This window comes from Pongo abelii, chromosome 10, assembly GCF_028885655.2.
Source record: "Pongo abelii isolate AG06213 chromosome 10, NHGRI_mPonAbe1-v2.0_pri, whole genome shotgun sequence".
NCBI classification, from domain to species: domain Eukaryota; kingdom Metazoa; phylum Chordata; class Mammalia; order Primates; family Hominidae; genus Pongo; species Pongo abelii.
Window position 1 is genome coordinate 110,923,074 of NC_071995.2, and position 27,859 is coordinate 110,950,932.

The 27,859-nt window shown below is 45.0% G+C and overlaps 1 protein-coding gene across 4 annotated transcripts; it reads left to right on the forward strand.

Moving 5' to 3' along the window:
- The first annotated feature begins 260 nt into the window (after nucleotides 1-260).
- Nucleotides 261-27,859, forward strand: TRAFD1 (TRAF-type zinc finger domain containing 1). 4 transcript variants are annotated; one of them, XM_054527623.2, is made up of 13 exons: nucleotides 295-388; nucleotides 2,457-2,750; nucleotides 5,250-5,307; nucleotides 9,453-9,588; nucleotides 9,728-9,781; nucleotides 15,550-15,955; nucleotides 16,850-17,056; nucleotides 20,222-20,298; nucleotides 22,313-22,543; nucleotides 23,991-24,111; nucleotides 26,053-26,395; nucleotides 26,682-26,754; nucleotides 26,989-27,859. In XM_054527623.2, exons 2-13 carry the CDS (start codon nucleotides 2,624-2,626, stop codon nucleotides 27,043-27,045), a joined length of 1,890 nt encoding a protein of 629 aa, XP_054383598.1. In that variant the 5' UTR covers nucleotides 295-388; nucleotides 2,457-2,623; the 3' UTR covers nucleotides 27,046-27,859. The 4 variants fall into 4 exon arrangements, with proteins under 4 accessions (XP_002823816.3, XP_003778176.3, XP_054383598.1 ...); XM_054527624.2 differs by having other exon boundaries at nucleotides 318-919; XM_002823770.5 differs by lacking the exon at nucleotides 2,457-2,750 and having other exon boundaries at nucleotides 261-388.

The window sequence follows — 27,859 nt, forward strand, 5'->3', positions numbered from 1 at the left end:
TATTAGGCATATTAGTAATGTTTGTACAGGATTATTCATGCAAATATTATTAGCCTGTGTCGGGGACAGTTGTTAAACTCAGCAACAGTCTCACAGCTCAGCTCCGTGCCTTTGGTTCCAGATGTGCAGGGGCCAGGGCTTCCAGGGACACGCCCCCGTGGGCCTCCAGGGAGCCAATCGACGCGCAGAAGGCGGGGTCCCGGGAGCGACAACGATGTTATCCAATGGGCCGACAGCTGGAGCCGCCCCTGGCCAATGGGCGCGCTCCTCCGCGATGGGCGGAAGTGGTGAGGCAGCTCTGAGGGCCGTTGTTCAGTGCGGGGTCTGACAGAGGAGGCTCCGTGTCTGCAGCTAGTGTGTCAACTCAGCGTTTCTCCTCTCGTCCCTGGTGAGGTGTAGCGGCGGCACGCGGCTGGAGATCCCCTGTGGCCTCCAGTTTAGGAAGGGTCCAGCATCCCAAGGGAGGGGTGTGTGGGCGAGGGGTCTCTGGGCCCGGGGTCGCGGCTGTGAGGAGAGGATGCCCGCGCGGCGGCATCTCAGGCTCCTGGAGGAGGCCGCGCTTTCTCCTCAGGGAACCGGCGCCTTGGCAGCCGCCGGCGACGCCGCCCCCTTCGCGGCCTAGGTTGGTCTAGGGAGCCGGGAAGCGGGCGTCGTCCGCAGCGCCGCTGTGGCCACCGCGTCCCGGGCGGAGCTGGGCTCATTGCCGGCCTGGGCCTAGAGCCCGAGCCTCGAGCTGCCGGCGTGGGGGGTCGCGAGTGGCCTAATGCGGCCTCGAGGCCGAAGGACCCGAGTCCGAGCTCGCACTCCGACCCGCTGGTGCTGCGGAAAACTCAGGTGGCCTTCCGCTTTCGCAGCCTCTAAAGTGAGGACCAAGACTTTCACCTCTTAGGATTGTAGTCGGGATTAAAAGATTTTCCCGGTAAGCGTTTGGCAACTGCTGTCATTTGAGAAGCCGCTTACTTCTTCACTCCCCATCACCGACCTTCCCGGGGAAGGGGGCGATTGGAAACTGCCTTGGGGTATCTGGACCCGGCAGTGGAAGCTCCGCCGCCTCGGGCAGAGGGACACGGTCCCCTCTGCGGACCAGAGAGATCTAGCTGAGCCCCAACAGGCTCCTTGTAAGCTTGAAGACTTTTTTCTGTGCCTCAACTCTTCCGTGCATTCGCCCGTTTCCTTGACCCTTTGAAGTATTGTCAGTCCTCTGCCTGAAGAATCTGAGGCCCAGAGAGGTTAAATCTGGCAGAACCAGCCAGAACTTGACCCCCAGAGGGGGACCCTGCAGGCCACCCCCAGTCTCCTTGCATGTAGAAAAGCAAGCACCTGCTACATCTGAGCTCTGGCTTTAGAGTTGGCCAGAGTGGGCTGGAATAGCACACCTGAAATCAGTTGGACAGCCTTCCTTAGTTGCCATTTCATATCAGAGTGAATATCTTTTTTTTTTTTTTGAGATGGAGTCACCTTCTGTTGTTCAGGTTGGAGTGCAGTGGCGAGATCTCAGCTCACTGCAGCCTCAACCTCCTGGGTTTAAGTGATTCTCTCGCCTCAGCCTCCTGAGTAGCTGGGATACAGGCGCCCGTCACCACGCCCAACTAATTTTTGTATTTTTAGTAGAGACTTGGTTTTGCCATGTTGGCCAGGCTGGTCTCGAACCCCAGACCTCCAGTGATCCACCCACCTCGCCCTCCCAAAGTGCTGGGATTACAGGCGTGAGCTGCCGCGCCCAGCTCAGAATGGGTGTCTTGAATTATGTCATTCCCTAGTTTAAAGCCCTTCAGTGGTTTACCATTGAGCTTGGAATCGAATCCAATATTCTTTCTGTCTTATATGACAAGACCTTCTTGAGTCATTCCCCTTTTTTATTATGCTCTTCCAGATCTGCCTTTACTTTCTCTTTCATTGCTTTTAGGCCTTTTGCCCTTCCCACTGCCTGGATGGATTTTCCCCCATTCCCATCCTCCATCTTTGTCTTTTCATGGTTGGCTCTTGTACTTCAGTTCTTAATTTAAATGTCATCTCCCCAGAAAGTTCTTCCCTGACCACTTTTATCTACCTAAAGTAGATTTGCCTCTACTTCACCCCCATTTATTTGTCAGTATACTTTTCCATCACAATACTCACCTTAAGTTATATGTATTTTTTTGCTTATTGTTTTTCTCTACCACTAAATCGCTTTATCAGACACTATATTTCCTTATTTTGTAAAGTATTTTTAGTGCCAGGGCACGGTGGCACACAGTATGGTCTTCTTTTTCTTTGAGACAGGGTCTCACTGTCTCACCCAGGCTGGAGTGCAGTGGTGTGATCACAACTCACTCACTGTAGCCTCGACCTCCTGGGCTCAAGCCTCCCAAGTAGCTGGGACTACCTTAACCTCCCACCCCAGCCTCCCAAGTAGCTGAGATTACAGGCATGTGCCACCATACCCACCTAATTTTTTGCTTTTTTTTTTTTTTGAGATGGAGTCTCGCTCTGTCGCCCAGGCTGGAGTTTAGTGGCGCAATCTAGGCTCACTGCAAGCTCTTTTTAGTAGAGACTGGGTTTCACCATGTTAGCCAGGATGGTCTCGATCTCCTGACCTCGTGATCTGCCTGTTTCGGCCTCCCAAAGTGCTGGGATTACAGGCATGAGCCACTGCGCCCGGCTGCTTATTTTTTGTAGAGACAGGGTCTTACTATGTTTCCTGGCTGGCCTTGAACTCCTGAGCTCAAGTGATCCACCCACCCCAGCCTTCCAGAGTGCTGGGATTACAGGTATGAGACACTGCACTTGGCCCACAATATTGTCCTTTTTTTTTTATTTTTATTTTTTTGAGACAGAGTCTCACTCTGTTGCCCAGGCTGGAGTGCAGTGGTGTGATCCTGGCTTACTGCAACCTTCACCTCCTGGGTTCAAGCAATTCTGCTTCAGCCTCCCTAGTAGCTGGGACTACAGGCACCCTGCTAATTTTTTTATTTTTAGTACAGAGGCGTTTCGCCATGTTGGCCAGGCTGGTCTTGAACTCCTGACCTCAAGTGATCCGCCCACCTTGGCCTCCCAAAGTGCTGGGATTACAGGCATGAGCCACTGGACCCAGCCCCAAAGTATTGTCTTAATTAAGCATGTTGAACAAATGACTAAATACATGTTTTGAAAAGTGGCAACTCGCTTGATAATGCCAAAACCATTAAAGAACCCTACTGGGGGCAGGATTTAAGACCATTTTTGTATCATGGAAAGGAATAATCTAAACTAAACAATGGTAGTAAAGTTGTCAGTGCTTTGCTTTCTGCATTGACATCTTGTTTAAAAAGCAGGAGAAACTTTATAGTGAAGAAATTTGGCACACACCATATCAACTATGTGATCATGGTTTACATCAATAGTAAAATAAGACTGTTGACATCATGTACCTTCTGATATAAGGCACTGAGATGAGCACAACATGATTTCTATGGTGTTCTTGCCAAAAATGTATAACCTGAATTTAATCATGAGAAAATATCAGACAAACCCAAATTGAAGGACATTATATAAAATAACTAGCTGGCTGGGCACGGGGGCTCATGCCTGTAATCCTAGCACTTGGGGAGGCTGAGGCTGGCTGGTGGATCATATGAGGTCAGGAGTTCGAGATCAGCCTGGTCAACATGGTGAAACCCCATCTCTACTAAAAGTACATAAATTAGCTGGGCATGGTGGCGCACACCTTTGGTCCCAGCTACTCAGGAGGCTGAGGTGGAGGTTGCAGTGAGCCCAGATTGCACCACTGCACTCCGGCCTAGGCAGCAGAGTGAGACTCTGTTTAAAAAAAAAAAAAAAAAAGCCAATATGCTTAACAAGGTCATGAAAGAGAAGGAAAGACTGAAGAACTCTCCCAGATCAAAGGAGATTAAGTACAAGTAATAGCTAAATACAATGTGTGATCCTAGATTGAATGCTGAACCAGAAAAAGGGCAGGATGGTGATTTTGGGATGGTGATTTTTTTTTTGAGACAGGGTCTCAGTCTGTCACCCAGGCTAGGGTGCAGTGGTACAATCACTGCTCACTGCAGCCTTGACCTCCTGGGCTTAAGTGATCTTCCCATCTCAGCCTTTTGAGTAGTTGGGACCACAGGTGTGTGCCACCACGTCTGGCTAATTTTTAAGTTGTTTGTAGAGAAGGGGTTTCACCATGTTGCCCAGGCTGATCTTAAACTCCTGGGTTCAAGTGATCTTCCCAGCTCAGCCTCCCAAAGTTCTGGGAGTACACGCATGAGCCCCTGTGCCTGGCTTGTTGGTGAAATTTGAATAAATTCTATAGATTAGTTACTAGTATTGTATTAGTGTTAATTTCCTCTATTTGATAATTTTACTATTGTTATGATGCTTTTAGGGTAATTGGATGAAGTCTATAAGGGATGTTATTTTATTTTATTTTTATTTATTTATTTATTTTTGAGACAGAGTCTCACTCTGTCGCCAGGCTGGAGTGCAGTGGCACGATCTCAGCTCACTGCAACTTCTGACTCCCTGGTTGAAGCGATTCTCCTGCCTCAGCCTCGCTACAGGCATGCGCCACCACACCCAGCTAATTTTTGTATTTTTAGTAAAGATGGGGGTTTCACCATGTTGGCTAGGATGGTCTCGATCTCCTGACCTTGTGATCTGCCCGCCTTGGCCTCCCTAAGTGCTGGGATTACAGGTGTGAGCCACCGCGCCAGGCCAGGATGTTATTATTATTATTATTTTTGAGACAGGGTCTCACTCTGTCACCCAGGCTGGAGTGCAGTGGCATGATCATGGCTGTCTGCAGCCTTGAACTCCCAGGCTTAAGCATTCCTCTTGCACATTCGTCCTGCCTCAGCCTCTCGAGTAGCTGGGACTACAGGCACACATCACCATGCCTGGGTAATTTTTTTTTTTTTTGTATTTTTTGTAGACATGAGGTTTCCCCATGTTGTGGCCAGGTTGGGCTTAAACTCCTGGGCTCAAGTGATCCGCCTGCCTTGACCTCCCAAAGTACTGAGATTACAGGCATGAGCCATTCTACCCAGCCTGGTAAAAGTATTTTATTATTTTTATTTTTTAAAAGTCCCTTATCCAATAAAATTATTTTAAATTGAAAATTTTAAAATAAGAAAATCCCAAGGGGCTGGATATTGAGTAAAATGCTTTAACATGCAGGTTTGGGTGACATTTTCTGTATACTAGTTTTTTATTTTGTTTTTTTTGCATGTCATCTTTAAAGCAGAAATGAAAGAGAAAGTTTATGTCTTCCTTGTGGTTTTCAGGAGAGCTAAAGATGGCTGAATTTCTAGATGACCAGGAAATTCGACTGTGTGACAACTGGTAAGACATTAAATCTAAGAAATGTTAGTGGAATGAGGACAGTCAAGCTTAATCACTATCATTTCCTGATTTAAAAACTCTTAGTGAAGACTGGCAGAGTCTTGAGTTAAGCTTTCTATTTTGGTGTTTATAACCCATATGAATTACAAGAAAGAGCATCTCTTTACTGATGAAATGAAACCAGTTGTAAAGTTAATAATCAGCTGGTTCCTGTTGGGGATTTCCTAAGAACTTATCTTGGTATCTTGGTGCTATACAAGTGCTCTTACTGTAAGCTGACAAAAAAAGCAAAGCAGAACCGTCTGCTATGTTTATTACTTTATTTTCCTTCACCGGGTACTTCTTTCACAATGTGCTATGTTTACCTTAGCAAACTGTGGTAGAAAGAGATGTGGAATAAGGAAAATAGTTTGACTCATTGGTGGAATATTTGAGCCAAATAACATTTTTGTCGTCGTTGTTGTCTTTTTCTTTCTTCTCAGCCTAACTGGCAGAATTAGGATATAATTAGAGCAACAGGTGGTTACAATATTCTTTACCTGCTTGGAATTAAGATTTCATCTCATTGTAGGTGTCTTGCCATATTGTAGGGTATTTCTGCCATGCCACTATCACTTTCTACCATTTCATAAACTATTTTAGTTTTGTTTGGGTTTTATATGTATAGCTACTGAAACAGAGTAATCAGTGAAACAAATAATCAAAAGAAAACATGATTTTGTAAGAAAACAGACACATTGGTTTTTAGCATTAGTTAAGATACACCTGTTTTATCAGTCCACTCCAATTAGGAGGAATCTCAATCCTAGGACAATATATAAATAACTATGCTAAGAGAGTTAAAGGGTGAGTTAACGGAAAGCTGGTGAAAAACAATGCTATTCAAAGCCAAAGAAATTAAAGAAAAAAGCAGATTAGCATAGAAGGCTGACTAAACCTGTAAAGAATTAATTTCTGGCTGTTTGTGTTTAGTGTTTGGAAAGCTCTTGGGAATTTTTCTGGAAGCTTTGGTTTGCCTTTCAGCCATTTCTATCTAAATGAAATTTCACCTCTAATTTGCTAGCCCTTCCTTGAGACTTTGAGCAGTTTTATCTGGATACGGAATTGTGTGCTCATTTATCTCACTTAAAACATCTTTATTTTATCCGAAGGTAGGAAGTAAGCATATTAGTATTTCGTCTGGTTGGAATGTTTGGTAGGAATATGTTGGCAGTTAAATTTTAAAAGAAAAAACCCCAGCAGGCAACTGTTTTATATAATTGTTGCAAATATCTTTTTTATTTCAGCATTTCCTAAGAGGTGAATATGTGGAATAGTAAATGCTTTGTGGTCTTGACAGCTGCTTTTGATTCTTGTTGCCTCATATTATGATGGTGTGGTCCTTAATATTTTTTGTTTTAATTTTAAAGTTTTAGGGGCCTTGTGTATGTAGTATGTCAACAAGTTATCCTGAACAGCCTTGTAAAGTAAATGCTAGACATTTAGTGTCTCCATATTTACCATTAAAATAAAAGTTATTGCCAAAATTATGAAAAAGGAACCCAGGTTTTCTACACCCTAAGCAGTAATTACAGGCTTTAATTTTCATGGCATTTGTACACACATGATTTACAATCACAATATAACATTGCTTCTTTCACTTTGTTGGTGTACTGTATGTAACTTAGCTATTCCTTTCTTGCTTAGGTATTTTTAATGACTTTCATTTTTTACCATTCTATGATACTGTAATAAAAATATTCATACATAATCCCAAGAGTAGGATTATTGTGTTACAGAGTATATAATTTTATGGTCCTAGAAATGCATTTTCAGACTGTTTTTAGGCAGTTTATACTACCACCAGTAATGTATTAAAGTATTAGTTTCACAACATCTTTAAAAAGTTGGGATGTATTATTTTAACTAAATTAATTCAAAATGAGTAGTTTCCTTAGAAAGCTAGAAATTTGAGAGAAATATGGGAAGTTAAATCTATCAGTAATTTACCTCTTTATCTATTTGAGTTTTCTTCCCATCTCTCACAGTTGATTGTTCTGTCACCTTCCAGTGCTGCTTTGAAAGCTGCCTTGGGGTCCCTAGCCTGATAATTCCACCACTGGATGAAAATGAATTTGCACTTCTTTGATGTCTTGGTCTTTCAGTTTGGAAGAATGACTATAGCTGGAGGCACATCATTTATCCTACTTCAAAATGTTTCTTAGACAATGTCTGAATATTAGAGGTTATTAAAAGAGAAATAAGCTATTTATAATTTAGTGTGGGAGAGAATTCTTCTAGTATTCAGTTTCAGAGGCAAAATATGATATTAAATAATGTGTTTTATGACTATCTGTATTGATCCTGTTCAGTATTTTATTTTTCTGAATTATTGTTATAGGTACCTTCTTTAATGTAGTTTTTAGCTGGTGAAATTGGAATTTTACAATGGTTGTATCCAAATAAGTAAAAGTAAGGCCTTTGAATAGAATGTACCTTTAGTTTGAGTATATGTATAATCTTTTCATGTTTAAATGGTCTTACTCTTTCATGTAAGATTATCACTTTACCTCCTTAATTTGTATAGCTTAGATATGATCTTTGGACCACTAAACTAAGTGAGAAAGGCAAAAATGAAGTGGAGAGACCAGACTGGTGGAGGAAAGGGTTCAGGATTTCATTTTTGTACAGCTTTATAGTGAAGTTTCTACCAACCCAGCCAGAGAGCATGTTCCTGTAGTCAGGAAGCATCCAGCCTGCTTTGAAAGGCATGTGAGGCATACAGGAGACAATTTCCCCTTCCCCTTTGACTATCCGAAAGCTGGCGTCTTCTCTTTTTGGTTTGACTTTTCATGGAATAAAATCCAATGAAATTAAACTACTTAAGACTGAGGGAAAATCAGTGGTAGGGTGTTTTTTCACTTGTTTTTGTTGTTTTGGTTTGTTTTCTGTTTTAAAATAATCCTGGAGCGTATCACTCTGCTTTGGGACATGGATGGTTTTGGAATAGCCTAGCTCCACTCTTTTTGGCATCTGACTTCATGTTGTGATCAGCTCTGACTTTGAGAAAGTAAGGCTGAGCTTTTAGAGGTAGTAGTGCATAGCACTGGTAACTCAGAATGTTGCACAGAAGAGTCAGCCTTCAGGATTTAGTTCTTTTTTTTTTTTTTTTTTTTGATATGGAATCTTGCTGTCCCCGAGGCTGGAGTGTAGTGGCATGATCTCAGCTTTCTGCAACCTCCGCCTCCCGGGTTCAAGTGATTCTCCTGCCTCAGCCTCCCGAGTAGTTGGGATTACAGGCGTCCACCACCACACCTGGTTAATTTTTTATATTTTTGATAGAAGCGGGGTTTCACCATGTTGGCTAGGCTGGTCTTGAACTCCTAACTTCAAGTGATCTGCCTGCCTCAGCCTCCCAATCTGCTGGGATTACTGCACCTGGAAACGATTTAATTTTTTTTTTTTTTTTTGAGACAGAGTTTCACTCTTGTTGCCCAGGCTGGAGTGCAATGGCATGATCTAGGCTCACTGCATCCTCCACCTCCCGGGTTCAAGCGATTCTCCTGCCTCAGCCTCCTGAGTAGCTGAGATTACAGGCATGTGCCACCACACCTGGCTAATTTTGTATTTTTAGTAGAGACGGGGTTTCTCCATTTGGTCAGGCTGGTCTTGAACTCCTGACCTCAGGTGATCTGCCCCTCGACCTCTCAAAGTGCTGGGATTACAGGCGTGAGCCACTGCGCCCAGCCAGTTTTGTTTTTTTTTATGGCAACCTCTGCCTTCCGGGTTCAAGCGATTCTCAGCCTCCCGAGTAGCTGGGATTACAGGTGCCCACCATCACGCCCGGCTAATTTTTGTATTTTTAGTACAGATGGGGTTTCACCATGTTGACCAGGTTGGTCTCGAACACCTGACCTCAGGTGATCCGCCTGCCTCGGCTTCCCAAAGTGCTGAGATTACAGGCATGAGCCACCGCGCCAGGCCAGGATTTAGTTCTTGAAAAGCAGGAATGGTAATAGTCATGAGTTTGTAGGCTAGGTATTCACTAAAGATAAATAATGGAGACTAAAGATTGGACAGGACAGATTTCCATGTGATGCCACTGTGCAAGAAAAGGCATAGATTAGTCAGTAATGCTTGCCTTTTTCTTTGGTCTATTTCTGTAGCAAAAAAGAAATTCCTGTGTTTAACTTTACCATCCATGAGATCCACTGTCAAAGGAACATTGGTATGTGTCCTATCTGCAAGGAACCATTTCCCAAATCTGACATGGAGACTCACATGGCTGCAGAACACTGTCAGGTGAGCCACCAAGTACCCAAATGTTTATACATGTGTTATACTTGCTGTTGTTCATAAATGTATTCTGTTTGCTATTGTGCAATAGCAAATGAGCATATTGTCATAAAGCCAATTTATTGATTCTCACTTCTTACTCTAGGTGACCTGCAAATGTAACAAGAAGTTGGAGAAGAGGCTGTTAAAGAAGCATGAGGTTAGCCCATGGAGTGAGTTACCGTGGGCCCAGTCCTGCTGAGATTACAGACCCACATGCAGAGCAGAAAGCCAGTCTGGTTGAGTGTTAGTTCTCCACAAGCTCACATGCATACTGTTTCTCAAAGCCTGTTTGAGGCCTTGACTATGTGACTGCTGCCATATTCGGCTACCTGGCTGTTGGAACTCCCTTATGTATGTTGAGACTCGCGAAGTCTCTCCCTTTGGAACTGAATCTGTCATTTCTGCTGGGGCTTGGTTATTGGCAGCCTCACTGAATGTGAAGCCAGCCCTAGAGTTGCCAGTATGGGATAACCTCTTTAGCACACAGCCTGCCTAACAAGCTGTCATTTCATTTTAAATTCTTTTTTTTTTTTTTTTTTTGAGACGTAGTCTTGTTCTATTGCCCAGGCTGGAGTGCAGTGATGTGATCTCGGCTTACTGCAACCTCTGCCTCCCAGGTTCAAGCAATTCTCCTGCCTCGGCCTCCCGAGTAGCTGGGATTACAGGTGCCCACCACCACTTCCGGCTAATTATTAGTAGAGACGGGATTTCACCATGTTGGCCTGACCTTGTGATCTGCCTGTCTCAGCCTCCCAAAGTGCTGGGATTACAGGCGTGAGCCACCACACCTGGCTTCATTTTAAATTCTTGAACACCTGGATAACATGCGATTTAACCTAAGAAATTCCTCAGCATTTGATGAGAGAGAATAGAGTATCATTTGCTCGCTAGTTGAGATAAAACTGGCCGAAGGTTTTTTGTTTTTTTTTTTTAAATACAGACAGGGTCGGCTGGGCATGGTGGCTTATGCCTGTAATCCCAGCACTTTGAGAAGCGGAGGTGGGCAGATCACTTGAGGTCAGGAGTTTGAGACCAGCCTGGCCAACATGGTGAGACCCTGTCTCTATTAAAAATACAATTAGCTGGGCGTGGAGGTGTGTGCTACTTGGGAGGCTGAGGCACGAGAATCGCTTGAACCCGGAAGGCAGAGGTTGCAGTGAGCCGAGGTCGTGCCACTGCACTCCAGCCTGGACGACAGGGTGAGACTATGTCTCAAAAAAAAAAACCCAAAAAATAGAGACAGGTGTTGTCTCTATTGTTGTGTTGCACAGGTTGGTCTTGAACTCCTGGGCTCAAGTGGTCCTCCTGCCTCAACCTCCCGAAGTGCTAGGATTACAGGCATGAGCCACTGTACTCAGCCCAAAGTTTTTTTTTTTTTTTTTGAGATGGAGTCTTGTTCCCGTCTCACAGGCTGGAGTGTGGTGGCACAATCTTGGCTCACCGCAACCTCCACCTCCCAGGTTCAAGTGATTCTTCTTCCTCAGCCTCCCGAGTAGCTGGGATTACAGGCGTGCTCCACCATGCCTGGCTAATTTTTTTTGTATTTTTAGTAGAGACAGGATTTTGCCATGTTGACCAGGGTGATCTTGAACCCCTGACCTCAGGTGATCCACCTGCCTTGGCCTCTCGAAGTGCTAGGATTGAAGGCGTGAGCCACCGTGCCCGGTAATTTTTCTTTTTTTTAATTAAAAACCTTTTTTAAGAGACAGAGTCTCACTCTGTCACCCAGGCTAGCATGCAATGGCATGATCATAACTCACTGCAGCCTCGAATTCCCAGGCTCAAATGATCTACCTGCATAGGTGGTACTACAGGTATAGGCCTCTATGCCTGGCTAATTTTATTTATTTTTGTTTTTCATAGAGTTGGGGGTCTTGCTATGTTGCCCAGGCTAGTCTCGAACTCTTGGCCTCAAGTGATCCTCCCTTCTTGGCTTTCCCAAGTGCTGAGATTACAGGTGTGAGCTATGGCACCTGGCCAAAACTGGCCAACGTTGAATGAGTATGTTAATTCACCAATTTAAAAATCCATCCGGGCGCGGTGGCTGACGCCTGTAATCCCAGCACTTTGGGAGCCTGAGGCGGGTGGATCACAAGGTCAGGAGTTCGAGACCAGCCTGGCCAATATGGTGAAACCCCGTCTCTACTAAAAATACAAAAATTAGCTGGGCATGGAGACGCGTGTCTGAAATCCCAGCTACTCGGAAGGCTGAGGCAGGAGAATTGCTTGAACCTGGGAGGCAGAGGTTGCAGTGAGTCGAGATCGTGCCATTGCACTCCAGCCTGGGTGATGGGGTGAGACTCCATCTAAAACAAACAAAAAAAAACTGGCTTATCTTGTTTTCAAGTGTTGACATAAACTAACAGTCAAAAGCACTACTCAATATTTTATAACGCAAGTGAAATCAGTGCTGTGCCCCTTCAAGGAACCACGTGACAGTTTGTTCAGTTGAGCACAAGTTCCTTGCAGGAACAGTTGCTGGCAGAAGGGCTGCGTCTACAGCCCATGTGGAACCAAGGACAGTTTTCCCATTCAGTAGGGAGCATCCCTCAGCCTTGATCTTCATTTCTAGGCCAGGCACGGTGGCTCACGCCTGTAATCCCAGCACTTTGGGAGGCTAAGGCGGGTGGATCACGAGGTCAGGAGACCGAGACCATCCTGGCTAACACGGTGAAACCCTGTCTCTACTAAAAATAAAAAAATTAGCCGAGCATGGTGGCGGGCGCCTGTAGTCCCTGCTACTTGGGAGGATGAGGCAGGAGAATGGCGTGAACCCGGGAGGCGGAGCTTGCAGTGAGCCGAGATTGCGCCACTGCACTTCAGTCAGGGCGACAGAGCAAGACTCCGTCTAAAAAAATAAATAAATAAATAAAAATTCTAAAAAAAAAAAAAAATAAATAGAAATAAATAAATAAATAAAAATCCAAACAGCTGTTTATATGGTAGTTATACAAGAGTGGATATACATATGTAAAAATTCACCAAGGTATATACTTAAAGATTTGTGCATTTCATTATATGTGCCTCAAACTGTAACAACTTGATTTTATTAATTTATAATTAAATTACCCTTAAAGGTAATTCATGGCGGGTTACAGTGACTCATGCCTGTAATCTTAGCACTTTGGGAGGCCAAGGCGAGAGGATTGCTTAAACTAAGGAGTTCAAGACCAGTCTAGGCAATGTCGTGAGACCCCTATCTCTACAAAAAACTAAAAAATTAGCTGGGAATGGTGGTCCGTTCCTGTAGTCCCAATTGCTCGAGGGGCTGAGGTACGATATTGTTTGAGCCTGGAGGTTGAGGCTGCAGTGAGCCCTGTTTGTGCCACTGCATTCCAGCCTGGGCAACAAAGAGACTCTATTTCAAAAAAATAAAAATAAAAAGGTAGGCCAGGCGCAGTGACTCAGCCTGCAATCCCAGCACTTTCGGAGGCGGAGGTCGGCGGGTCACTTGAGGTCAGGAGTTCAAGACCAGCCTGGTCAACATGGTGAAACCCCGTCTCTACTAAAAATACAGAAATTAGCCGGGCATGGTGCCGCATGCCTGTAATTCCAGCTACTCGGGAGGCTGAGGCAGGATAATTGCTTGAACCTGTGAGGCAGAGGTTGCAGTGAGCCAAGATCACGCCACTGCACTCCAGCCTGGGTAACAGAGTGAGACTGTCTCAAAAAAACAAAAACAAAAACAAAAAATGCTGGGCGTGGTGGCTCACGCCTATAATCTCAGCACTTTGGGAGGCCGAGGCAGGCAGATCACATGAGGTCAAGAGTTCAAGACCAGACTAGCCAACGTGGTGAAACCCCATGTCTACTAAAAATACAAAAATTAGCCAGGTGTGGTGGTGGGCTCCTGTAATCCCAGCTACTTGGGAGGCTGAGGCAGGAGAATTGCTTGAACCCAGGAGGCGGAAGTTGCATTGAGTCGAAATCATGCCATTGTACTCCAGCCTGGGCAACAGGAGTGAACTCTGTCTCAAAAAAAAAAAAATTAAACTAAAGTTCTATTCTAAATGCTACTCCAACATTTTCAGCACTGTTTGTATATACATGAACTACCTCTTGCAGGAAACACAATAAATTGATAAAAAGACCTTAGGTAGCTGAGGAACAGGGGAGAAGAGACACGATTTTTACATATATCCTTTTTGGGCTTTAAAATTGTATACCAGCTGTGCACAGTGGCTCACGCCTGTAATCCCAGCACTTTGGGAGGCCAAGGCAGGAGGACTGCTTGAGCCTAGGAGTTTTGAGATCAACCTGGGCAACATAAGGAGACCTTTGTCTCTACAAAATAAAAAATAAAACAAAAAACCTAGCTAGGCATAATGGCACGTGCCTGTGCTCCCAGCTACTTGGGAGGCTGAGGTGGGAGGATCGCTTGAGCCCAGGAGGTCAAGGCTGCAGTAAGCAATGATCGTACCACTGCACTCCAGCCTGGGTGACACTGAGATCCTATCTCAAAAAAAAGAAAAGAAAAAATTAAAAAATAAAATTTGATACCACGTAGATATAATGCCAATTCAGAAAGCTTTTTTTTCAAAAGCTTTTTTTTTTTTTCTTTTTTTTTCCCACTCTGTCACCTAGTCTGGAGTGCAGTGGTGTGATCCCAGCTCACTGCAACCTCGGCCTCCCGGGTTCAAGCAATTCTCCTGCCTCAGCCTCCTGAGTAGCTGGGACTACAGGTGAATGCCACCACACCCTGCTAATTTTTGTATTTTTGGTAGAGTGGGGTTTCACCATGTTGGTCAGGCTGGTCTTGAACTCCTGACTTCAGGTGATCTGCCTGCCTTGGCCTCCCAAAGTGCTGGGATTACAGGCGTGGGACACTGCCCAGGCCCCAAAGTTTTCTTAGATAAATAACACGGATTTGCCAGGAGTAGTGGCTCACACCACTTGAGGCTGGGAGTTTGAGACTAACTTGGCTAACGTGGTGAAACCCCTTTGGTGCTAAAAATACAAAAAAATTAGTTGGGTGTGGTGGCACGCACCTGTGGTCCCAAGCAACTCAGGAAACTGAGGCACAAGAATTGCTTGAACCCGAGAGGTGGAGGTTGCAGTGAGCTGAGATTGCACCATGCACTCCATGCACACCACTCTGTCGCTGGGCGACAGCAATACTTTCTCAAAAAATAATGAATAAAAAATAAAGCCAGTGCTAAATACAAATATGAAGGTTAGAGAAACCTGTGTCTTTCTAAAGTGCAGTTTCTTTTCCTCATTATTAGGTACTTAAGACTGAATTGGAGGCTGGGCGCGGTGGCTCAAGCCTGTAATCCCAGCACTTTGGGAGGCCGAGGCAGGCGAATCACGAGGTCAGAAGTTCAAGACCAGCCTGGCCAACATAGTGAAACCCTGTCTCTACTGAAAATACAAAAAATTAGCCGGGTGTGGTGGTGTGCGCCTGTAATCCCAGCTACTCGGGAGGCTGAGGCAGGGGAATCGTGTGAACCCTGGAGGCAGAGGTTGCAGTGAGCCGAGATTGCGCCATTGCACTCCAGCCTGGGCGACAATGCGAGACACTATCTCAAAAGAAAAAAAAAAAAAAAAAGACTGAATTGGAGTAGTTGGTAGGGGACAGGGACATTGGAGCTTTGACAAACATCTGAATTGCTATGATTCTTGTTATTTGCTCCTGGGCTTCTCTGGCTGGTTTTAGATTACTTAGTAATGTGTGCACAAAACGATATGATAGTTAGAGTGGCTGAGTAGTGGGCTCCCTCTAATATTTTATTTTCCTTTATAGAACATTGTGGCAGGAACAAAAGGGGAAGCTGTGACTCTTAAATAATTAAATACATTAAAAAATGGCAGGAGGATCAAGGGTTGGATAAGATTGCAGTAGATACTCTTGGCTTTCCTTGCCCTATACTAAAACACACCTTTCCTAGATATGCATATTAACTGCCTCATTCCTCTGTTTTGTAGGAGACTGAGTGCCCTTTGCGGCTTGCTGTCTGCCAGCACTGTGATTTAGAACTTTCCATTCTCAAACTGAAGGAACATGAAGATTATTGTGGTGCCCGGACGGAACTATGTGGCAACTGTGGTCGCAATGTCCTTGTGAAAGATCTGAAGACTCACCCTGAAGTTTGTGGGAGAGAGGGGGAGGAAAAGAGAAATGAGGTTGCCATACCTCCTAATGCATATGATGAATCTTGGGGTCAGGATGGAATCTGGATTGCATCCCAACTCCTCAGACAAATTGAGGCTCTGGACCCACCCATGAGGCTGCCGCGAAGGCCCCTGAGAGCCTTTGAATCAGATGTTTTCCACAGTAGAACTACCAACCAAAGGAACATTACAGCCCAGGTTTCAATTCAGAATAATCTGTGTGAGTTGTGCTTGGGATTAGGGAACTAGAATGGTATCAAAATCCCAAGGCAAATGGGAACAGGGCTTTGGGGCCAGATAGATCTTGATTATAGAAACCCGACTGTAGCTGAGTAACACTGGGAAGAATACCTCAACTTTCCTATAAAATGGAAATAACCTCCATTGGATTATAGTTAGGGTTCATAATGGTGAGGATGATGACAGTGTTGTAAATAGCCAACACTTATACAGATTGAGTATCCCTTATCCAAAATACTTGGGGCCAGAATTGTTTTGGCTTTTGAAGTATTTGCTTTATATATACTGGATGAACGTCTCAAATCTGAGAATCTGAAATCCAAAATGTTCCAGTGAGCATTTTCTTTGAGAGCCATATTGATGCCCAAAAAGTTTCAAATTTTGGAGTTTTGGATTGGTATGCTCAACCTGTATCTTATTTCCCTTAGGCATTTGCAAAGTGCTTTATATGTATTAACTCATTTAATTCTCTCATTATTTGAAGGTAGGTAAATTTGAAGGTAGAACTGAGATTTGAATTCAGATAATCTGACCTCGTGCTTTAAACCATTCTACTGTAATTCAGAAAATAAGTATAAAATGTTTAGCACAGTGCCTGTTTCATAATTATGGCTCAGTAATATTGCTTAATAATACAGTTAGAATAATAATGGAGGCTTTTCACATGGCAGACTTTAATGTTCAGAGCTAGGAGACCCAGAGGGTGAAGAGATCTGGTTGAGCATGGTCATTTTTGTTCCTACCCAAATGCCTGTAAACCTTGACTATTTGCTAGGCATGGACTTGAGTTGAGGGTGGTAACATTTCTAATGTATCCTGAATGCTGGTTGTTTTTTTGTTTTGTTTTGTTTTTTGTTTTGTTTTTGTTTTTCAGTTGAAGAACAAGAGAGGCAGGAAAGGAATAGAGGCCAACAGCCCCCCAAAGAGGGTGGTGAAGACAGTGCAAACTTGGACTTCATGTTGGCCCTAAGTCTGCAAAATGAAGGTCAAGCCTCCAGTGTAGCAGAGCAAGACTTCTGGAGGGCCGTATGTGAGGCCGACCAGTCTCATGGCGGTCCCAGTTCTCTGAGTGACATAAAGGGTAGGCTTGCTTATTCTGCACTAGCCTCTTTCTCTACAGTTTTTGTAAGTCTTAGGTTATACAATTCTTATACAATTGAAAGATTTTAATGAAATAGAATTTGCCTTATTCTTTTTTGTTTCTTTTTTCTTTTCTTTTTTTTTTTTTGGGACAGTCTCGCCCTGTCACCCAGGCTGGAGTGCAATGGCATGATCTCGGCTCACTGCACCCCTGCCTCCTGGGTTCAAGTGATTCTCGTGCCTCAGCCTCCTGAGTAGCTGGGATTACAGGTAAACGCTTGAACCCAGGAGGCGGAGGTTGCAGTGAGCTGAGATTGTGCCACTGCACTCCAGCCTGGTGACAGAGTGACACCTTGTCTCAAAAAAAAAAAAAAAAAACCTCTAAAGGACATTATTGTACAAGTAGAGAATTACATTAAAGTTGCTGAGAGTGACATCCGTATTGTTTACATAGGAGAAAGCAGTGCCCTTGTTCTTCAAAGACACATGATGAAGTACTTAGGAATAAAATGTTATGTGTTCAAACTTATTCTCAAATAGTTCAGGGGAAAAATACATAAAAGTCATTTGAGGAAATATTAAGCTTTGTGAATATAGATGAGGAGTATATGGGTATTTACTATACTATTCTGAACATTTTTTTTTGGAGATGGAGTTTCGCTCTTGTTGCCCAGGTTGGAGTGCAATGGCACAATCTCGGCTCACTGCAACCTCTGCCTCCTGGGCTCAAGTGATTTACCTGCCTCAGTCTCCCGAGTAGCTGGGACTACAGGCGCCCGCCACTATGCCTGGCTAATTTTTTGTATTTTTAGTAAAGACGGAGTTTCACTGTGTTAGCCAGGATGGTCTCGATCTCCTGACCTCGTGATCCGCCCGCCTTGGCCTCCCAAAGTGCTGGGATTACAGGCGTGAGCTAGTGTGCCCAGCCATGCCCGGCTAATTTTTTTGTATTATGAGTAGAGACGGGGTTTCACCATGTTGGCCAGGCTGGTCTCAAACTCTTGACCTCAGGTGATCCACCCACCTCAGCCTCCCAAAGTGCTGGGATTATAGGTGTGAGCCACTGCGCCCAGCCATTCTGGGTAATTTCTTATCGGTCTTCTAGTTCACTGATTTTTCTCTGTAGTTATTTCGAATCTGTTGTTTAATGTGTCCATTAAGATTTTCACTTTAGTGATTATATATTTCATTTTGAGTTCTGTTTGATCCTTTTCCTCATTGTACCTCCTAATTTTTAAAATAATCTTTTGTTCCATAGTCATATTACAGTTCCTGCTTTGGTTTTTTTTGGTTTTGTTTTTTGTTTTTTTTTTTTTTGAGGCAGGATCTCGCTTTGTCACCGAGGCTGGAGTGCAGTGGCGTGATCTCAGCTCACTGCAGCCTCCGCCCCCAGGCCTCAAGTGATCCTCCCACTTCAGTCTCCCATGTAGCTGGGACCACAGGCATGCACCACTACCTATTTTTTTGCATTTTTAATAGAGATGGTTCCTTACCATGTTGCCCAGGCTAGTCTCGAACTCCTGAGCTCAAGCAATCTGCCCCACCTCGGCCTCCCAAAGGATTGGGATTACAGGCGTTAGCCACTGCGCCCAGCATAGTTCCCTCTTTAACATGTCTTTAAACATGTTAAATATACTTATTTTTCTTTTGTGTCCAAAAATAGCAAAAACTGTTTCTTTGCTATGTTGTTTCTGCTGTCTCCTGTTCATGGAGGCTTGCTATGTGTGTGTGTGAACACCAAGTTTTCTAGCATGTTCCTCTGAGAATTTATAAATGCTTCTGGCAGGCACATAGAGATACTACCATTAGGGGTAACTTTAAGCTTTTGGCCTGGACTTTTTTTTTTTTTTTCTTGAGACAGAGTCTCCCTCTGTTGCCCAGGCTGGAGTGCAATGGCGCGATCTTGGCTCATTGCAACCCCCGCCTCTGGGGTTCAAGTGATTTCTCCTGCCTCAGCCTCCAGGGTAGTTGGGACTACAGGCTTGTACCACCATGCCCGCCTAATTTTTGTATTTTTAGTAGAGACGGGGTTTTACCACATCGCTCAGGTTGGTCTGGAACTCCTGACCTCAGGTAATCCACCCACCTTGGCCTCCCAAAGTGCTGGGATTATAGGCGTGAGACACCATGCCCAGCTGGCTTGGACTTTTAAAAAGCATAAACATAGCTGAGCATCATGTCTCATTCCTGTAATCCCAACACTTTGGGAGGCTGAGGCGGGAGGTTCATTTAAGCCGAGGAGTTCAAGACCATCCTGGGCAACAGAGTCAGACTTCATTTCTACACAAAATAAACAAAAACTAGCTAGGCATGGTGGCACACACGTGTAGTCTCAGCTACTGGGTAGGCTGAGGTGGGAGGATCTCCTGAGCCTGGGAGATCAAGGCTGCAGTGAGCCAAGATTGCACCAACTGCACTCCAATCTAGGCAACAGAAAAAAAATCGCAAATGTGAATTTATGTAAAAATAGAAACATAAAAAACAGAAGCACAGACCGTGACCCCAAACCTGTGTAAGGGGCCAAGCTCTAGTTACTGTACTTGGTAGAGACTTTTCTTTTACCCAGAACTAAAATCTAGATGGGTAGAAGGGTAAATTTCCCTACATCCCCCCATTGTTCACCCTCCTGTTTGTTTAGCAGTTTTACTGAGGGTGTTGTGTCTGGGAATCTTGGGTTTAAAATGTATCGATTTGTTCACTTCAGTTACTTTTAGTCAGCATTTTTTGGTACTGGGAGGAGTATTCAGGATATTGTTTGCTAGTTTGCTCAATTTCTTTATCTGTAAAATAAGGATAATGTAAGATCTACTTTGTAAGTTTTTTCTGAGGATTGAAATAGTGTGGGGAAAACACTTAAGATTATTGCCTATGGTTATTACACATTTAAATCGCTTCCTTAGAGTAGTGAGTAGGAGGTAAACTACTACTATACTGCTACTCAGGAAATTGGGGTCCAGTACATTTCTTGTTTTGTAATGGAAGTTTTTGCCTAGAGTTTATCAATTGGGTGGGTTCCCTCTGAGAATATACAGCCCCACAAATTGCTATCTATAAGAAACATTAAAGAAAGCCAAACTTCTATATAAGACCCCATAAAGAGGATAAAAAGTTAAATTCAAGTTTGTTTTTGTTCATCCTGAGTCTCATTGTGTGGCCTAATACCTAGGTGCAGCTGACGAGATCATGTTGCCTTGTGAATTTTGTGAGGAGCTCTACCCAGAGGAACTGCTGATTGACCATCAGGTGTGTTATGAATTACTTGAGGACTTTTAGTAGGTGTATGCAAGCCATAATTGGTGTTACAGGCCACATGAGGCCTTGAACAAATCATTTTAATACAATGCCCATGGTAGGAACAGCAAGTGTTCTTTTCCATGATGTGAGTGGCATACAGATATGAAAACAGCCTTGTTCCTTTTTAGAAAAAGTGATGGCAGTGATGTGTGCCTGTAGTCCCAGCTACTCAGGAGGCTGAGGTGGGAGGATTGCTTGAGCCCATGAGTTTAAGGCCAGCCTGGGCAACATAGTGAGACCCCAGCTCTACCAAAAAAAAGGGGGGGCGGGCAGGGAATGATGCTCATTTCAGCAGACCTAGAAATCTCATGCTAGCAGCCCTTTCATGTGGTAGTGACTGGTGCACATATATCTCCACTGCCCGTCTTGTGATCTGGTCTCATCTCATGCCACATTTTGATTTATTGGAGCTGTATTGAAGTCCTTGCATTTTTCTAGAAAGGTCAAGGGTGTTTTCTGCACATTACTTTATCTACCTGAAAGGTGTCTGGCCTTCTGCCCCTGTCTCCTTAACACATCCAACAACACAGACCCCTTACTTGTAGAGTTGGTTCAGATGTGACTTTATGGAAGCCATCCTGAGAGGTACTGTGAAGGCTAGGTCAGGAATCACACCTGTGTGCTTCTGAAAGTCTGTGCCCACCTCTCTTATAGTTTGTCACTTTATGATGTGGTCTTCTGATCTCCTGTTGGTCTGCATCACTAGGCTGAGTTCCCTGAGGGCAGGTTCTGGGTTTTCCCAGTTTCGGAATCTAAATACTTGGTATCTGAAAAGGTGTCAGTTATTTGAATGATTGACTATTCTTGAGCCATTTAGGAATGATGAGCAAATAGCTTTATGTGTTTGAGGATTACCTGATGGAGGGAACTTCTGTTTTTTTTTGTTTTTTTTTTTTTTTTTTTTTTTTTTTTGAGACGGAGTCTCACTCTGTCACCTAGGCTGGAGCACAGTGACGCAATTGGGGCTCACTGCAGCCTCTGCCTCCTGGGTTCCGGCTGTTCTCCTGCCTTAGCCTCCTGGGTAGCTGGGACTACAGGCGCACACCACCATGCCCGGCTAATTTTGTATTTTTCGTAGAGACAGGGTTTCACCACATTGGCTAGGCTGGTCTCAAACTCCTAACCTCGTGACCCGCCCACCTCAGCCTCCCAAAGTGCTGAGATTACAGGCGTGAGCCACCACGCCTGGCCTGGAGGGAACTTTTTGTTCCCTCAATACTCTGATTTGGTTTGGCCTAGTCTGGCATTTCCACAACTACTAAGTAGTGCCTATGCTCTGGATGGTGGAACATACTTTCCCCCATAAATGAAATAATGTATTATTTGAATACATGTAGTTTTTGTTTTGGGAGTACCATAGAAAATCCATTAACAAAGATAATAAAGAATATTTGTGCCTCTCTTTTACTGTATGGGTGTGGTGGGAAGAACCTTGAATCTTTTCAAATTAATTTAAAAAGAATGAACACACTTAAAAAAACCACAAAAATATTTAAAAGTAAAATGAGTGTTCTGTGTATATTCCTCTTTTTAGTTCCTCTTTCCAATTTTAAGCATTTTTTAAATTTTTTTTTTTTTTGAGACTGAGTCTCGCTCTGTCATTCAGGCTGGAGTGCAGTGGTGCGATCTCGGCTTACTGCAACCTCTGCCTCCCAGGTTCAAGCAATTCTCTGCCTCAGCCTCCCAAGTAGCTGGGATTATAGGCAAGTGCCACCACGCCCGGCTAATTTTTGTATTTTTAGTAGAGACGGGGTTTCACCATCTTGGCCAGGCTGGTCTTGAACTCCTGACCTCGTGATCCACCTGCCTTGGCCTCCCAAAGTGCTGGGATTACAGGTGTGAGCCACTGCGCCCGGCCAAGCATTGTTAAAATTATATGACTTCTTCTAGAAAATATTTTAGGAATGTAGTTTTTTTCTTAACCTCTGATTTTTGTTTTTAACCTATATTTTTTAAATGACAGACAAGCTGTAACCCTTCACGTGCCTTACCTTCACTCAATACTGGCAGCTCTTCCCCCAGAGGGGTGGAGGAACCTGATGTCATCTTCCAGAACTTCTTGCAACAGGCTGCAAGTAACCAGTTAGACTCTTTGATGGGCCTGAGCAATTCACACCCTGTGGAGGAGAGCATCATCATCCCTTGTGAATTCTGTGGGGTACAGCTAGAAGAGGAGGTGCTGTTCCATCACCAGGTAAGGGTCCCTGGAGTCCCTGTCCGTGTGGCTCTATGTGTGAACCTGAGGCTTCCAGAGCTGAGAACACTTCCTTAGCCTTTAAGTTGCATTCCATCTGACAAGGAATGCACACACTTGGCTTCTGGCCATGTCATCTTCATAAGCTGTCTGTGGTAACCAATACCGCAGGCTTTCAGACTTACCCTCCCTTCGGGCAACTGAAGCCATCTTGTTACTAGCTGAGGACCAAAGAGCCAGGACTCTATTTGAGCAGGTGTGGAAGGACGCCTTGTCAGAGGGTTTAGATGAGAGTCTCCCTGCTTTTCACCAGGTGGGTTTTTCCCATTGTGGTGGCATTTGAGACTTGCATTCTAGGAGACCTGAGGGTCTACTTCTGGTTTTGTCCTGTGGATGACCCTCACTGGGGCCATCCGTTAGTGAGATAGTTGGACTAGACAATATGAAGTCATTTTTCAGCATTTACAGTATAGGATTCCAATCCGTTAGTGGAAAATATGTTTTCTGCCTAATCGTATATGTTACGGGGAGTGAGAGTCAACACTGCAGCTACCATTTCTGTAGCTGATGCCATGCAGCTGTTACTAGAACATTGTACATTTCATTTCTGTAATAAAGACTCCTGCTTTTCAGAGGCCAGGCGTGGTGGCTTATGCCTGTAATCCCAGCACTTTGGGAGGCTGAGGCGGGCAGATCACTTGAGGTCAAAAGTTTGAGACTAGCCTGGCCAACATGGTGAAACCCCATCTCTACTAAAAATACAAAAATTAGCTGGATGTGGTGGCGGGCACCTGTAATCCCAGCTACTCGGGAGGCTGAGGCATGAGAATCACTTGAACCTGGGAGGCGGAGGTTGCAGTGAGCCGAGATCACACCACTGCACTCCAGCCTGGGTGACAGAGCGAGACTCTGTCTCAAAAAAAAGAAAGAAAGAAAGAAAAAAAAGACTCTTGCTTTGGGATCAAACAGTAGATAAGTGACTGCTTACCCTCTAGGGCAGACTGAAATAAGCAACCACACAAATAAATACTCTGGTCAGAGTATAGAAATGCTTTTCAGCTGCTCTGAAGGTAGTGAGTTATCTCAGTTGATTGTTCACAGTCAGTTACAGATCGAACTCCTTGTTCTACTCTTTTCCCCCTTCTCACTATTGCACTTGAATAGTCTTAAAAAACAGAAAAAAAAAGAAAGAAATGTTTTTCTGGGCTCCAAGACCAGCCCTTCCCACATCCCTGCACAAATTAGAAAGTGCTTCTGTCAGTGCCTCATGTGCCGATGGGATTGAATGCAACCATTCCAGATGTGTGGTTTCTGAAAGTTCCCAGAACTTTCAGAGGTTGTCAAAGTCCCCCTCCAGATGAGGAATACACTGCTGTTCCTCCCATCGCGTGCTCTTTTCTGGGAATGACTCAATTCAGAGGTACTAATTCTGGTTTTTCTTGTTTAGGACCAGTGTGACCAACGCCCAGCCACAGCAACCAACCATGTGACAGAGGGGATTCCTAGACTGGATTCCCAGCCTCAAGAGACCTCACCAGAGCTGCCGAGGAGGCGTGTCAGACACCAGGGTATTTATTAGCCAGGACTCAGCCAAGGCTGCAGGTCTACTGCTGGCTCCAGCCTGTTTACCACTTCTCATCCACTGCTCTAACGTGGGGATTACCTGCATCTTGAATTTCCAAACACACTAGGGTCTCATGGGGGACTCCTCTGCAGGTAGTTGTGGTCCCACATTAGACTGAGCTCTCTCAAGTGTGTGATTTTTAGGGTAATGGCTTTGCGGACATCCATGAGATACACATAGTAGTAAGTGCTTGTAATAAGTTTCTGGTTTCCTGTCTGTGCACTTAGTGGATTATTTGTAGATAATTTGCAGACCTTATGGTAGCTACCCTGGGCCCCCATTTCAAGTTGAAATACACTTAGGGTACTCAAACCTATTATTATTATTTATTTTTATTTTTTTGTAGAGACAGAGTCTTGCTCTGTCACCCAGGCTGGAGTGCAGTGGCACAATCATAGCTTACCGCAGCCTCAAACTCCTGGGCTCAAGTGATCCTCCCTCCTCAGCCTCCCAAGTAGCTGGGACTACAGGCACACTCTACTACACCCAGCTAATTTTTTTGTTTTTGTAGAGATAGGGTCTTGCTATGTTGCCCAGGGTGATTTCGAACTCTTGGCCTCAAGCAGTCCTCCTGCCTTGGACTCCCAAAGCATTGGGGTTACATGCGTGGGCCACTGTGACTGACCTCAAACTTATTTATTTTATTTATTTTTTTTAGACAGGGTCTCTGTCATCCAGGCTGGAGTGCAGTGGCGTGATCACAGCTCACTGCAGTCTTGACCTCTTGAGCTCAAGTGATTCTCCCACCCTTAGCCTCCTGAGTAGCTGGGACTATAGGTAGGCTAGGTGCCCACCAACACACCCAGCTAATTTTTAATTTTTTTTTGTAGAGTTGGGGTTTCGCCACATTGTCCAGGCTGATCTTGAACTCCTGGGCTCAAGTGTTCCTCTCAGCTCGGCCTCTCAAACTGTTGGGATTACAGGTGTGAGCCATCACACCCAGCCTCAAACTTATTATTATTACTTAAGAGCATCATGTTTAGGCAAGTAAAATGTTTTTGAAACCTCACCACTACAAAGCCAATTAGAAATTATTTTTCGGCTGGGCATGGTGACTCACGCCTGCAATCCCAGCACTCTGGGAGGCTGAGGTGGGCGGATCACAAGGTTGGGAGTTCAAAACCAGCCTGGCTGACATCATGAAACCCAGTCCCTACTAAAAATACAAAAATTAGCCGGGCGTGGTGGCGGGTGCCAGTAGTCCCAGCTACTTGGGAGGCTGAGGCAGGAGAATCACTTGAATCCAGGAGGCAGAGGCTGCAGTGAGCCAAAATCACGCCATTGCACTCCAGTCTGGGTGACAGAGCAAGACTCCATCTCAAAAAAAAAAAAATTATTTTTCAAGGTTTGCTTGCACACTGTTGTTGTATAGTTAGGAGGCTTTCTTTGAGGATTCAGATAATATGTGCAGAATTGATAAAATATCCCCATCTCTGCCCTGGAGATGTGGGTTCCAGCAGCCTTTTGGGGTGAACAGTTGTCTTTTTTTTTTTTGAGACAGAGTCTTGCTCTGCCTTGTCCAGGCTGGAGTGCAGTAGCATGATCTCGGCTCACTGCAGCCTTCACCTCCTGGGTTTAAGTGATTCTCCTGGTCTCAGCCTCCTGAGTAGTTGAGACTATAGCCGTGTGCCACCTCACCTGGCTAATTTTGTATTTTTTTTTTTAGTAGAGATGGGATTTCACCATGTTGGCCAGGCTGGTCTTGAACTCTTGACCTCAGGTGATCCCCCTACCTTGGCCTCCCAAAGTGCTGGGTTTACGGGCATGAGCCACCACGCCTGGCTGAGCAGTTGTCTTCTATCTGGAATCTTTGTTCCTGCCCTAAACCTGGCACTATAGCCAGAGCAGGCTTTTTCCTAAAGCTGTTACCATTTTCTTTTCTCAGGAGACCTGTCTTCTGGTTACCTGGATGATATTAAGCAGGAAACAGCTAATGGGCCCACCTCCTGTCTGCCTCCCAGCCGACCCATTAACAATATGACAGCTACCTATAACCAGCTATCGAGATCAACATCAGGCCCCAGACCTGGGTGCCAGCCCAGCCCTCCTCGTGTGCTGAAGCTCAGCAACTCAGACAGCCAGGACATCCGGGGGCAGAATCGACCAAACAGCCAGAATGGGGCCATAGCCCCTGGGCACGTTTCAGTGATTCGCCCTCCTCAAAATCTCTACGCAGAAAACATTGTGCCCTCTTTCTCCCTTGGGCCCGCAGGGAGATACGGAGCTAGGTAAGAATCAGTAGCCCAGGAATGGGGCTTGGGAGTAGCTGAAGCGAACATGGGCAAAGGCCTGGTTACCCTTTCTGGGCCTGGGGTAAGACTGAGATCCTTGCATGGTAAGGGGAGGAGTATGGATTTTCCCTGTATTGTCACCTGACTCCAAAAAAATCATTTTGTGGCCCATGGGTTTTCTGGGGTTTGTCTGCTAGCATAGGGCTGCTTCCTGTTTCCTCTGAGTTTGTTGACCTTTGTGCAGGGACACTTCAGGAGCTAGTTTCCAATTGTTTTCTTTCAGTGGTAGGAGTGAAGGTGGCAGGAATTCCCGGGTCACCCCTGCAGCTGCCAACTACCACAGCAGAACTGCAAAGGTAAGGTGGGCTCCAGCCCATGATGCTCAGGGGGGACTCAGACATGGTGGGGCTTGTGTGGCTCCTGAAGTTGTAGAAGTTGCTGGGACCAGGCTGGTTGTGGTTCAAAGATTGTTCCTTTGGCTTTTGAGGAGGAGGTTTCTAAGGAAGCGAGACATTTTCGGGGATCCAGGGGAGGAGTAATGCTCTTTCACTTTTTACGTAAAGCTTCGTTTGTGTTGTGTTGTTCACCAGGCAAAGCCCTCCAAGCAACAAGGAGCTGGGGATGCAGAGGAGGAAGAGGAGGAGTAATGGTGTCTCCTGAGACTTTACATAAGTTCCAGTCTTCTGTGCACAGCAGCACTTGCCGCCGTGCAGGCCCACCTCTCTGGCTCTTTGGGTGGGAGAGTTTTTCCAGATTTTAGATTTTTCTAGGTTATGGCCATTTTGTGTCTTTTGAGGTTGTGCTGTGGAGGTTTGGGTTTGAGGGAAGGGAGCAGGGTGGCGGTTGAGGAATGCTTCAGCCTTAGCTGCTACCTTTCGGCAGCAGTGAAATACAAGCTGCAGCCTCGGCTGCCAGGGCTCCCTTTTGACTTACTGTCGCCACTGCCCCTTGGTGCTGTGTGGTCCCGGTGGAAGGAGGGGAAGATTTTGGAAACCTGGTAGCCACCAGTAAAGTGATTCTCTGCCCTGTTGGGGCCTAAATTTGGGGGCTTTTGGGCAACCTCTTCCTGTACTGCCTCTGTCCACACTCGATTGGGCGCCAGGTGTGTATGAGGTGCTCTGGTAAGGTGCTCAGGCTAGTTGCAATGTCTGTCAGTAACGAGGCTTTTGATGTGTTTGAGCTGGAGGTGAGTGGACTGGGGGCTGTGTTTTAAGCTGCTTCCTTGGCATTTGGCATCACTGCCTTCTGTTCCTGGGGGAGCATGGATCTTTTGTCCTCACTGCTTTCTAATGGGGAGGGCTGAGGGCTCCCTGTCCCCACAGAAGATATGTTGGGCTCTGCCCCAGCCCCATGCTTGCTCTGAAAACCAAGTGTCAGAGCCCCTTCCCCTTGTTTTTATTTTACTATTATAATAATTATTAACTTCCTTGTAACAGAAATAAAGTTTGTACTTGGAGTTCA